General features: G+C 35.1%; 1 protein-coding gene across 1 annotated transcript; it reads left to right on the forward strand.

The window, feature by feature from the left end:
- The first annotated feature begins 258 nt into the window (after positions 1-258).
- LOC110702896 (zinc finger protein VAR3, chloroplastic-like) lies at positions 259-6,921 on the forward strand. The gene is made up of 6 exons (XM_021880648.1): positions 259-690; positions 1,766-1,883; positions 4,117-4,463; positions 5,427-5,540; positions 6,288-6,386; positions 6,508-6,921. The coding sequence occupies exons 1-6, from the start codon at positions 350-352 to the stop codon at positions 6,626-6,628; spliced, it is 1,140 nt and encodes a 379-aa protein (XP_021736340.1). The 5' UTR covers positions 259-349; the 3' UTR covers positions 6,629-6,921.
- Positions 6,922-13,377: the final 6,456 nt, after the last annotated feature.

A 13,377-nucleotide genomic window follows, 5' to 3' on the forward strand; every position in this document is an offset into this window, starting at 1 on the left:
CCTGCCGGGCTATCTGTCTGCCACGTGTCGTGGCCTGATTGGTCCACCCTGGACCTCTCACGAGGTGACACGTGACAAACTCTGATTGGTCCACGTGGACGACACGTGGCGGGAAAAAATCCCCTAATCACTAATAATATAAAATATATATATAATAGTACATTAAAAATACCACTATAATGATAAAAAAATTACAAAAATTATGTGAATTTGCCGGTTAGCCCTCCTATTTGCATCCAAATAAATAACAAATTAACAGCTATGCCGCCTATGCGTCTCCAAATATAGGTTATTCAATCCTGAGTAGCACTTAGCAGTAGTAGCAGTAGGAGCTAGGAAGAAATCAGAAATGATAATCCGAGCACCTCATAACCCTCTCTCGTCATTCTTTCTCCTCCGTTTTACCGCCAAACCTCAAAACCCCCACTTTCCTCCTCACACCACCTTATTCTCTCGCCTCTGCTCTTCTTCTTCTTCTCCTTCTTTGGTTGCTGAAACTTCCTCTGAAACTTCTACCACAGTTCCTCCTTCTCATCATCCATGGCCGGAATGGGTTTCCTTTGTCGACCGCTTGAAATTACAGGGTTATTTTCCCCAGAAATCTTCCGACGATGGATTTCGTTATGGTGAAGTTAGCCTTTTGAAGGACCCTTGCCTCAGCTTTGCTCGTGACCGCTACGACCTTTTCAGGTTTTATTTTATTTTATTTGCTTTTTTTTGAATGATTTTGTTGTGATATGTTGCATTTGAGGTTGAATTGATTAAAGATATGTGGGTTTTTATATGGGTTATGTTTGTCTTTCTCTAATTTCCCGTTTGGTAGGTAGTAATAAATGACGCTATTGGAATTTGGAAACGAACGAATTTAGGTATGAATTCGGTAATGCAAGGATTTATTATTGTTCATAACTTTTAGGGAGTAAAGGGATTTGGTTTAACTAGTGTCAGCAGGGTGATATCACTAGCTGGGGTGTTAGGCTTTATAAAATTTGTATGGTTCTCGTAATATGTAGTTTTAGGCCAAGCGAATTCGATTGGTGTTGGTTGTTGAGATGGTTAGGTTTAATTTGATTTGTGTAATTGTGAAGTTATATGACTAATTCAAACACATTGAAGTGATTGAGGGTCGCTATTAGGTGTTTCAAGAGATCAAAAGAGGGAAGGTCTTTTTAATGTTATAGAGTAAAGGTTATCAAAGAAGATTAAGGCCAGTTACACGAAGGGGAAAGCTTTAGATAGGACATTATGACGATAGGTTATTGGCTTCAAATAATTGTCGCCTTTTGATCAATATTAAACAAGTGGTTGTGAAAGAACAATGAAGCTAATTAGTTGAGTGTCCAACATTTTTGAAATGAGAAGATAAGAGGAGACATGTTTAAGTTGAACTTTGGGAAGATATAGTGCGGTTTTAGGCATTTTGGAAGCTTAGATTTGATAACAATAGCAGTAAACAAGATACTTAAAGCAAGATTTCCAGCAACTAAACATTTGCAGCATAGTTATGTTCATTTCAGAAGTTCCAACTATTTCATGTAGCTTTTTTTTTCAAGGGTTATTTGTAGCTTGGTAAAAGTACTCTTTTCAAGTTCTTTATCTTTTTTATTTTTTGAATAGTTTGCATAAACTGTTTCTACATTTGTAATTTTTTTTTTAGTTTTTATAAATGCTTGGCAGTTATCTTTGTTGAACATCTATTTCGGAAATAGGTTTATTTTTATTTTTATGCCGTACTTTATCTTGGCCTTGCACTATTTCCATGCAGGTCTTTGTCAAAAGGTGATATTCAGACATTGGTGGAGAGAGGATGTCCTAAAATTCAACGCAAAGTTATTAATTCTGCAAAACGGTTGAGAGTATATGTGGGATTGGAAGAGAAAAGTGTGAGTAATTTTGATTTGTTGGATGTAGAGATGAATGAAATTATCCCTTTCTATTGCTTTTGCATCCTGAATGTCATATATTATGGATATTATATTACTTATAGGTTTTTTAAATTGTCCCATTGTCATGCCATGGTATATTGGTATTATAAATCTGCTCTAAATGTTCTTCTTTTCCTTCTCATATGATAAACAAATCATATACATAGTTTCAGGAATTCACTATTGCTCTCACACCAATTAAAGGCTGGTCTTGGGCCTGATTTGTGGTTACTTATGTTAGTATCATCTTAGCGACCGATGAGTATTTTCCACAGCATAGCAGTCTGTAACTGCCTTTATGCATTTGCTACCATTAACAACAGATGCATTACTGCCATATGTTTTGCTTAAAAATTTGATAAATGTATGAGCTCTCAATCTACTTTGTTAGTTTGTTACTGTCAAGCAGGTAGGACAAATCCGGAACATATGGAGTCTATTAATGATTTACATCATATGTTATTTACATTTTCTAATCCCTAGAATCCACTTCTCGGGCCATAGAGTCAATCAATTGGAAATAATCATAGGATAAGTCTAATGTGCTTGTTTTGAAAATCAATTTGTAAACCAAATAAATGGATTGGTAAGTCCAAGCCTCCAAGGAATAACTAATTAGTAAGTGAAGTGTCATTTAATGATTCTGAACTTGTCTTTAAAACTAGCAACATGCAAATATCTTAGAAACACATCCTTTTTTGAATTAAATTTGATATGCTAACATTTTGTGCAACATGAACTTTCTGCAAAAGGCATTAGAGATTTAGAGATGTATTAAAATAATATTGGTTTTTTTTGTTTTCCCTTCTCCCAAAATAGAAGTATTACTACTAATTCAGGACTGGGTGAATAAGAAAATTGTAAAATTTGGGATTTAATGTGGTAGCATAAATCTAAATATTGCTACTAGGCTACAAATTTTACTTTTGCAGTCATTTTTTAAAATTTACCTGTTGGAGTCCTTGGAAACTTGGAGGTTAGTTGTCTACGAAGAAAGTGCTGCAAAATTCTCTAGTTTTTCTTTTATGCCAGATCTATAATATATCCAAGATTGTGACAACTCATTTGGAGTAGGGAATCCTCTGCACATAGTGTAAAGCTGTGCTACTGAGAATTGACATTCCTTTTTGTTAGAGGTGCAATTTTAGAGTTATTGTGCCAAAAGTTGCCTACATGTTATTGTGCCAAAAGCAGTTTCTTTCCCTAATATTGCCTTTTTTGGAGTTTATAAATCTTAAGTATATAGTAAGAAGAATGTCCCTTGATTTCTGTGAGCTGTAACATCTTATCAACAAATTACCAGGAGGTGGTTTTGCTCTCATGTATTATGGTGAGCCCAGATAAGTGCTTTCCAATTACACTTGACAAATCATCTAGTCATTATTGGCAGCACCATTCAAATTAGTGAATTATTTGTGGCGATTTGCTTCCTGCTTGTTCATATAAGTTGGTTCCTTCACCTTCAGTGCTGTTAGGGGCTGATGCCCAAAGCACTTCAGCATGGTATCCTTACGGCTTTAGAGTTGTGATTCAAGTATGTGTTCCGAGGCATTTTAAATTTTCAGCATGGAGGCTTTTATTGTCCAGGGGAGTGTGAACCCTTTTTGGGTGAAGTGAACTGTTGTACATCTAAATTTGAGTTGCCAGATTTCTTGAATTTGACATTTATGTTGAGAAGACTATCATCTTGTAGGCAGGGCCGCACGCTACCTGATTAAAGTCATGTTATTCAAATCTAGCTATTAGATATATAATTTGCCTTGGTAAAATGATATCCTGACTTTGTAACTCCTTACCTTTTAGTCATGAAAAACAAATAATAGTAGTTGTTCTACTAAGTAATGACTATACCAGTAAGTCTTCAACTCCAGCAGGAAACAATAGGAATATTTATTGTTGTGAGTATTGTCAAGATGCCCATCATAAAGTTGCCACCTTTGCTAAAGTAGTAGTGGTTTATTGATTGCACTTTCCTTGATGCCCTTAAAGTGAAAATTGAGAGATGTGGGAATGCTCATTCTACTGTAAAGAGCCTTTTATATAAATTATTTATTTCCACAATTACAAAGCATTGGGAAAATGAAGAACTGAAAGGCATTGTTTCTTGTGTTTGGATGAATTGGATCTGGGTCATTCAATTGAATCGTTTGTTGCTAATTGTATATTGATATATATCTTTATTTACCTGCAGGTATGTAACATATGCAGTCTTCAAGGATCTTGTGATCGAGCTTTTGTAATGCTTGGAGAATCTGAAGGAGGTGCTCGAATGGTGGATGTCATGCGCCTCTTGTTGACCTATGCATTGGATCCCGTAACTATCTCTGGAGCAGTGAGTACTACCAGTATTGAGCAGGCTGAATCAGCTTCAAGGAGATTGTTGAGCTTGTTGGTTAACTTAAGCGAGGCGTCTACAGGTCTACCTCCTCGTGAGTTTTCTGAAAATTCTGCCCATAAAAAGGAACAATCTGTTAATTCTAGGGATGCTGCACTGTCACAAGATGTTGAGAAGAAGAAAGGGGATTGGACATGTCCTAAGTAAGTCTTCTAAATTTCCTTAGCCGAGAAAGCTAAGCATAAACTGCTACATTTATACTTAGAAACCAATAACCACACTACATTTTTCCAATTTTGTGTGGTCGGAGTCTAAGAGTAGAATAGTGAATGACTAGAATAACAATGAGATAATGTTAAAATACTCATAAGCTGCTGGCTGCCCCATAACCTCGCTTTGTATTCCAAACTTCTCCTATGTTCATTGTCACCTGTAATGAAAAGAGAGGATGATTCAGTAGCGAGATCATGTAACCCCCCCTAACCCCCCCCCCCCCACACACACACACAAAAAAAAAAGTTTTATCTTATTGGAGCAACTTGTTCATCTATGGGAAACAAGTAGTATGATATCATTGACAACCTTTTAAATTCCAGGAAGGCTCTCTAAAGAGCCCTGTTTGAACTTGTTCACAAATTCAAGGTCTCTTAAATGTTCTACTCCCAGCCTATATCTCATAGGAGGCATTGGTCCTAAAATTTATACAAAGAGTACTTTGTTTCTTCCTTTATCCTTAGTCTCAATAATTGATGCAAATTCATCATCACAGGGGAAGAATGCGGAGTTCTAGTGCTACGTACACCATTTTAGAAATCTTGATAATATGATGAATATCTATATATTTGGAATTCTTGTGCTGTGCCTGTAAGAGCCTCCTTATTGGGATTGTACATGTTGTTTAATGGCCTTTATGGTTAGATAAAATGATTTTTGAAACATATTTTTAGCTGGACTTTGTTTCATGTATTCTTATTTTATCTGGGATTAGTCTACTCTCTCTCTCTCTCTCTCTCTCTCTCTTCTTGTTTTGGCATATATGCAGGGTAGGGGGCAGACACTAGAGCTGTTGATTCAGTGATATCAGTTAAGCATTCAGTTCATACATATTTAATTAATAACATTCAGATTCTGATTTATTGTTTTATGCCCCTTGGATTGATTTGCAGGTGCAATTTCATGAATTTTTCTAAGAACATTAAATGCCGGAAGTGCAATGAGGAGGGTCCTAAGCGGGTCAGTGCCGTTGTTGAGATGAAGAAAGGTGACTGGAAGTGCCTCCAGTAAGTTGTGGTTTCCTTGAACACCCTAACCAAATTTATTTTTCCAGATTGTCATGGTAAAATGCACATGATTTGTCATGTGGGAACTTTATGTAGTCTCATCAGGAAGACAGTATTATAAATATTAAAATATGGCCGGGTAAAGTAGACAGCTTCCAGAGCTGACAATTCCCTGAAAAAAAAATTAGTCAGAAATTTGTTGTGTTGGAAAGACGAAGTGCAGTTGTCCTACCGAGAATAGAATGTGGGACTTACTATTTATTGAAAAGAGGCAATGCCACAGTGGGTTCCAAATGACAATATGAGATTTCCAGTTTTTCATACTGATTGAAAATTTTAGTAAGCTATGACAGTCTGGAGAAGTTGGATCAAAGCTATTGTTTGCTTAGGCATGGGAAATTTTTCTTCCTTCTCTTTTCTTTAAAGGCCCCAATGTAAGACGTAGCCAATAATTACCTACATTGTAGACTTTGGACGCAGTTTAATGCCAAAAATAAATAATTTATCATATGCTGCCGTGATTGCTCGAAAATCTATACAATGTTGTCATTGAGTAGTGATGCTACCGAGTTTAAAGGCCCTAAATGAAATGATGGGATGTGGGTTATAGGAGCAACTTCTTTGAGTATAGAATATAACTCTTTGGATTAGCTTAGGATGTCGACAGTAGGATTTGCTGTTAGCTTTGCATTTTAAGATTACTGTTGATCTACTTAAGCACACTTTCCTAATAATTTGTTGTGATAGGTGCGAATGCATAAATTTTGCTAGCAGACGGAATTGTTTTCGTTGCAAGGATCCACGACCCCCAAGGGCTCTAGAACCTGGGGAATGGGAGTGCTTCAAGTAAGCCTTTCTATCTCTCTGTTTCTCTCCATGATAGATAATCTGACATTCTTATTCTTAGATATCCTATGATGTGCTATGATTATGATTTCAAACTCTAATTACTTATTCTTTTTGATAGGTGTGATTTCCTGAACTTTAGAAGAAACGTTATCTGTCTTAAATGTGGTAGTGAACCCCATAAAGAGGCAGTACCACATGACAAGATACAGAATAAGCGGACAAACCTGGTGGTTGAATGAGTCGGATAAAGGAACTTGCCTACTTCAGTGACATAGATAACAGCAGTTACAACCCAATCTGGTAACATTGTGTAAGCGACCTTGTCATTCAGTTTTGTAAAAGTAAGTGAAGATGTCTTTACATTTTAGAGCAATATATTTTAGTATGGTCACACATTTCTTCAGTTGATTAGGATATACGCCACATTCCCTTGTTTTTCATCTTCTTCCATTATTATTTGATGCGAAGCTAGGTGGATTTATCAATATAAAGTCTGAAAGTTAGTAAAATATAAATCCAACTTTTTGTTGAATTCCTGTTTTCAAATTAGTTGTCGATAAGGGAGCCCTTTGAGCTTTTCAATCTGGAAGTTTTTCCCCTCATGGTTTTCATAGGTGATAGTCTGTCAATTGTGTGGCTGGTACTTAGTGGTGTAGCTTCTTACTAAAAGTAATTTGTTGTTATCATTGAAGTGTATATTTTTAAAACAACACATGTAAGTGCTCCACTTTGAAAAAGAAGAGAGAGTTGAACATTTTATAAGGTTAAGGCTGTAAGGGGAAATAAGGCCAAGGGCTTACTTCTTCTAATTGCCATATGGTTTTGAGATAGAATCTCCTAAACTTGTAAAGTGGATACTTGTGGCGGGTGTGGTTCTTTTAAACGGTATTGGAGCCTGACTTAGATTAATTTGTTGTTATCATTGAAGTGTAAATTTTTAAAACAACACATGTAAGTGCTCTACTTTGAAAAAAAAGAGAGAGTTGAACATTTTATAAGGCTAAGGCTGTAAGGGGAAATAAGACTAAGGGCTTACTTCTTCTAATTGCCATATGGTTTTGAGATAGAATCTCCTAAACTTGTAAAGTGGATACTTGTGGCGGGTGTGGTTCTTTTTAACGGTATTGGAGCCTGAGTTAGATTAAGTTGTGATATGTGAGGGGAGTTTTGAGCCTATAAAGAAACCCACATGTGAGTGGAAATGGTGTCCAACATTAAATGAATGTGAAAGGAAGGGCAGTGTTGGGATGAGTATCTCACATTGATGAAATAAGAAAAGTAGTTGTGTCCACTTCATAAGGTTAAGGGGCTATTGCCTCATTGTTATTTGATTTTGAGGTGAAACCTCCTTGGACTTGTAAAGTAGACACGTGGCGGGTGCAGCCTAAGCCCGTTTAACATGGTATCAAAGCCATAACCACGGTTATGACTTTTAATGTCTTTAATGTAATGGAATAAAAAGGACCTTACATGTAAGGGGGAGTATTATTTAACAATCACACAATAATCGTTGAGGTATGCATCACTACCTCTTAATAAAATGCGTTTAAGTTTTTGTTGTAGTAGTACAAGATTTGTATTTTAAATTTTATTTTGTTAGGAAGGGTGGATACTGGATACCATGGAGAAGGACTCATTGTTAAATGCTTGAATTAATTATTATACTATAGACCTTGGAGCACAATGCTCCCTTGCATCCCTCTCAAAATGCAACTTAACAATGAAACTTAGTTTTAAAACTTAACTAGTGAGTGGCTCGACGATGCATCGGGTTTTGTTGTGCTTGGGGTTTGCGGCGTTTCGATGGTGTAGTGAGGTGGCTGGGTGACTAGTGGGGTTGTGAGTGGACGATTGGTGGGGTTGCAACTGTGGGTGGATTCGATGAGGCTGTAGGGTGGTCGGTGGTGGTATTGTGGTGGTCGATGGTCTTATTCGAGTGGTCAATGGTGCCGCTGGAGTTGGTGGTGGTGTTGTTGGGGTGGTCGGTGGTGTTGTGGTGGAAGGCTTTGATTAATTAATTACCTCACTCTATCTTAATCACATGTCCTTTTTATTAATCTTCCCTTAAAAAACTTTTGCATTGGCGTCTGTAATTTTTCTCTTATGTTGCAGATAATACGAAACGGAGGTAGTAATTAAAATAAAATTGAACAATAATAACTATGAAATTAAATACGGAGTAAGTGTTGCAAATTGATGTTTAATACATAGTATTTAGTATATTATAATTGAATATTTGAAGCATAATTAAAAGATACTCGTAGCAAATATGGTAAGAACATTAATTCATTTCTTTTTGGCCTTGTGTTCAAACCTTATGATAAACAATTTTATTGCTACTAAAAGTTTTTTCTTTTAATGCAAATTTAAACATGTTATAGTATAATGGATGATGTGGCATACAATATATGTGAAAGACGATAGTGGCATACAATATATGCGAAAGACGATAGTGGCATACATCTAATACATGTGAAGGGTGCCACGTGACTAGCATTGTCAAATTTCAAACCAAAACCGTTTAACTGCCCGAATCCAACTGACCCAAATGAGAACCGAACCGATTAAGAACCGATTTTTAAAACTGAATATCGACCCGAACCGCATTTTAGTAAACCCGAAACTGAACTGATCCAAGTAACGTTAAACCGTTTAAGAACCGAACATGTTAACGAACCGAACCAAATCTAAACCGAATTGAAAGAAAATCGAACCGAAAATGAATCGAACCATTTCTAACCCGAAACCGTTTAAACCGGCATAAAAACCATTTACACCGAACCCTTAACACACTCCAACCCGTTTGCACCGAACCGTTTATAATTCTAACGGATTATAAACCGAACCGCTTATAAACCGAACCGTTTATGAACCAAATCGCTTATAAATCGAACCGTTTACAAACCGTTTACTATAAAGAAAAGATTAAAACCAAGTTAAAAAGTATTTTAAACGAAATCTAATTATGCACACATGTGTTTTTTTTTTTTTTTTTTTGTTTTGAAACGTAATTATTATGCACACATGTTTATTAATTAATTTCCTCAACTTTTTTTATATGTAATTATAATTTTTTTTTGGTACACTTTTTTTACGTAATTATGTGGATTAAGTGTTAGAATATATTTAGCATATATTCTATACTAATCATTTTTTTTTTGAGACCCTATACTTATCATATTAATTGTATATATCTTAGTTAATACTGACTTCTCCTAGAAATAGCATTTTGTTAGCTAATCCGTGAGACCGTGAGTATTGTATTATCAAAACAAGGAATATATACATGAATTACAAGCTATAAGTTTGGCATAGAATATGCTAATTGATTTGCTACATGTAACGGCAGAATATTGACTGACCTATACAGCTAACAAAATGCTATTTCTAAGGGATTATAAAGTGGTCCCACAAAACAAAATTCTTAAACACAAAGAAAAGTGTATTATATTTAAAGGAGAATAGCTGATTTTTGTAGCAGATTTTTCTGAACCACAATATACAACTTCATGACTTTTATTGTCACTGATTATGTTGTTGCTACTACAAATTTCTGTATATCTCATTCAACATCTAACAACATCAACATATTATGTTTTTTCTAGATTTAATCAGAATATCCAAAGCATATAATAATTTTTGAAGCATATAATAATAATAATAATACTTTCTGTAATTCACATCAAAATTTATGATTCTCATTACAATTACAACTAAGCTCAACCCAACTCAACTCTGACTTCTCATAACAGTAGAGCAAAATTCTGTTCGTTCTTATTTTTATACGTATAAGCACGAGTTAATAGCTCCATAGTTGACTAAAGAAACTAAACTATATATAATCAGTTTTAAGAGAGTAGCCAGTAGGCTTGAGGTTTAACACAGCAAGGAGATCATTCGTGGAGTGAGTGCTTCAGCTCTAACAAAAATGCAGTAGCATAGAACAACCAAAATGCAGCAGTAACGCAAAACAACATTAATAATAATACTTGAAATATATTAATTAAGCATCAGTGTAGAAATGAAGAAGCATTTTTTCTCAAAATAAAAAAAAAAAAAGAAATGAAGCAACACAATATAATTAAGCATCACTACAATACAACATCCATACCTTCCTAATTAGATGCAAAACTTTCATCTATCACCTCTTTACCAATTTCAAGGACGTCTTCTTCAATATCACAATCATAACCACGTAACCAATTTTGTGTGGTAACCAACGCCTCAACATTCTTAGGCAAAAGCGCACTCCTATATTTGTTTAAAATACAACCACCCATGCTAAAAGAAGACTCAAAGGCTACCGATGTAATAGGAATGGCCAAAACATCCCTAGCCATAACAGCTAATATGGGGTACACACTAATTCGAGATTCCCAATACTTGAGAAAATCATAATTCTACCCTTCATAAGTTGGTTGACGAGGAGTACACAAATAAGAGTCAATCTCCATCGATGGCCGATTTGATGGGCCATCCTCATCATCATCATCATCAACATACTAGAAAAATTCAAACAAAATGCTTTTATTAAATAATAAAAATTAAAATATACAATTATTATTTTTGTAAACCACAATAAACGGAAACTGATTACCTTGAATATATCATCATCCAAGTGACTATTTGATTTATCGGTAACAGTTGGGATGGAGGGGGGAACAATTGTACTTGACTTAAAACCGGAAGACATAGAAGAATAAGAGTTATACAACTCTAAAAGAGCATCTTTAATCACCTTCGCCATTTCAACACATGCCTCATCAACATAAAGCACTTTTAACATCTTCGTCACTCGAACAAGCTTATAGCGAGGATTAAGAACAATAGCAATTGAAAGGATCAAACTATATTCATCCCAATCGCCCTCAAACTTTTCAAGCATAACTTTTGCCATGGGTGCATGTTTAGGGTCTATATGGGCTTTACTTATTGTGTGCTCAATTTTTAAAACACTAGCAAAATACAAATTTGCAGTAGGATATTCTAAACCAGAAAATAACACAGTGATTTCATAAAATGGCTTTAGGAATTACATATTTTAGTAAGGGTATCCCATTCATCATCCGAAAGTTTGAATTCATAACCATAAACTTATCGATAACCACTTTCAAGGCTTCCTTTGCTTCTAAAGCTTTTCGGAGCATCGTATATGTGGCATTCCAACGAGTCACAACATCAAGATGTAACTTTCCATTAAACACACAGTTAACCTCATAAAGAGCATGCTCAAATTTATAGGTCTAGAGTCTGAAGAATCAATATATTTACAAACCTCACGCCATTTTTGAACACTACTATCAACTTCTTTTAAACCTCTTTGAACAATAATATTCAAGACATGAGCTGAACATCGAATATGAAAAAAATTACCATTATAAGGAAGAGGAGAAGTCAACATTAAATCTTTCTTCAAAAGGTTAACCATAACATTCATGGATCGAGCATCATCAACAGTCATTGCAAAAGCTTTACCCTGAAGGTTCCACTCCCCAATAAGTTCAAACACAAATTTTTCTATCTCACCAGTATGAGGCTAAAATTCAGAATTTTAGACCTAAGACACCAATTTTATCAACATAATATGCAGTTAAAGTGAGATAACCTTGATTAGTGCATGTTGTCCACAAGGCACAAGTGAAGCTAACTCTACCTTCAGTTCCAGAAAAGATTGCAACAACAAGGACTTAAACTTATCATGCTTAGCAATACAATATTTCAAAATAGTGTTTCTACACACATGCTTCACGTTGGGATTCAGATTCGTAAAAACTTCCCTAAGGCCATGATGCTCCACAATACTTAAAGGATAGGAATGCAAAATTATAGCTCTAGTAAGCAATTGTAAATGACGAGTTTGATTAAACGGGGGCTCAACACCACTTTCATGATTTCCAGGATGGTGTGGAATTTTACTCATACATGTCTTAGTATGAGCTTTACAAGTTGAAGTACCTGCCTTACCTGGTGTTTAATATTCATTACCGCAAACAATGCACCCGACAATATTTTATCGGAGCAAGACCAACCATCTTATCAAAAAAAGTGTAATGCCTCCACGTCCACACTTACTACCACTAGTGGTAATGACTTGCTGTTGAGTAGAATCTTGATTCTGAACAGTGTATTGAGAATCTATAGTTTCAAAATAATCTTGTCTGTCCTCATCATAATCATCAAACTCTTGCTCCATTGCTGAAAAAACAGAAACACAAAGTAGATGTTAGTGTTCACTCTAATAGCTACAATAGTATAAATCACCTTTCTAAATTTGAAAGAAATCAACCATTAGAATCATTCTAATTTGAGGGTATGTAATCGGCTAATTCAAAACCCACTGGACTCAAATGCCCACTAATACTAAAAAATCATATTTTACAAACAAACTCCCACCACAAACAAATTCGTCAAAATACGATTAACAAAGTACCAATTACCCAGAAAAGAACCAATTGACATACGAGTAGGATAGCTAGCTAATTTATTTTTCTTAGTCTTATTTTATAATTTTAACTTGTTCGATCATTAAATAAAAGCATGACAATTATCTTGCCAACCTTAGGATTAGGATTAATGAATGTCAATGTCATTAGCGAAATAAACATAAAAATGAAATAATTTTTTAAAAATTGAATCAAATATCAATGATACAGCAACAAATAAGAAGAAAACTTCAAAAGTACAATATTTCAAAAATTTAATATTTCAAAAATAATTGAATACAAATCAGGCAGCTTGAGGGAAGATTTGGAGAGAAAAATTATGGTTTTGGGCAGCAACGTTTGAGTTTCTGGGCACGCAGCAACGGATGAGATTTGGGCAGCAACAGTACTTCAAAGTTCAAAAAATTGCAACCAACGAATTGATAATGAGAAGATAACAGAGAAATGAGAATGAAGAGAAGATAAATGAAAATATGAGAATGAGAGGGAAATTTGAGAATGAGATAAGAGAGAGAATGAAGGATCAAGGCGCCGTGACTCAAGAG

The sequence above is a fragment of the Chenopodium quinoa genome, unplaced genomic scaffold (assembly GCF_001683475.1).
Source record: "Chenopodium quinoa cultivar QQ74 unplaced genomic scaffold, ASM168347v1, whole genome shotgun sequence".
NCBI classification, from domain to species: Eukaryota; Viridiplantae; Streptophyta; class Magnoliopsida; order Caryophyllales; family Amaranthaceae; genus Chenopodium; species Chenopodium quinoa.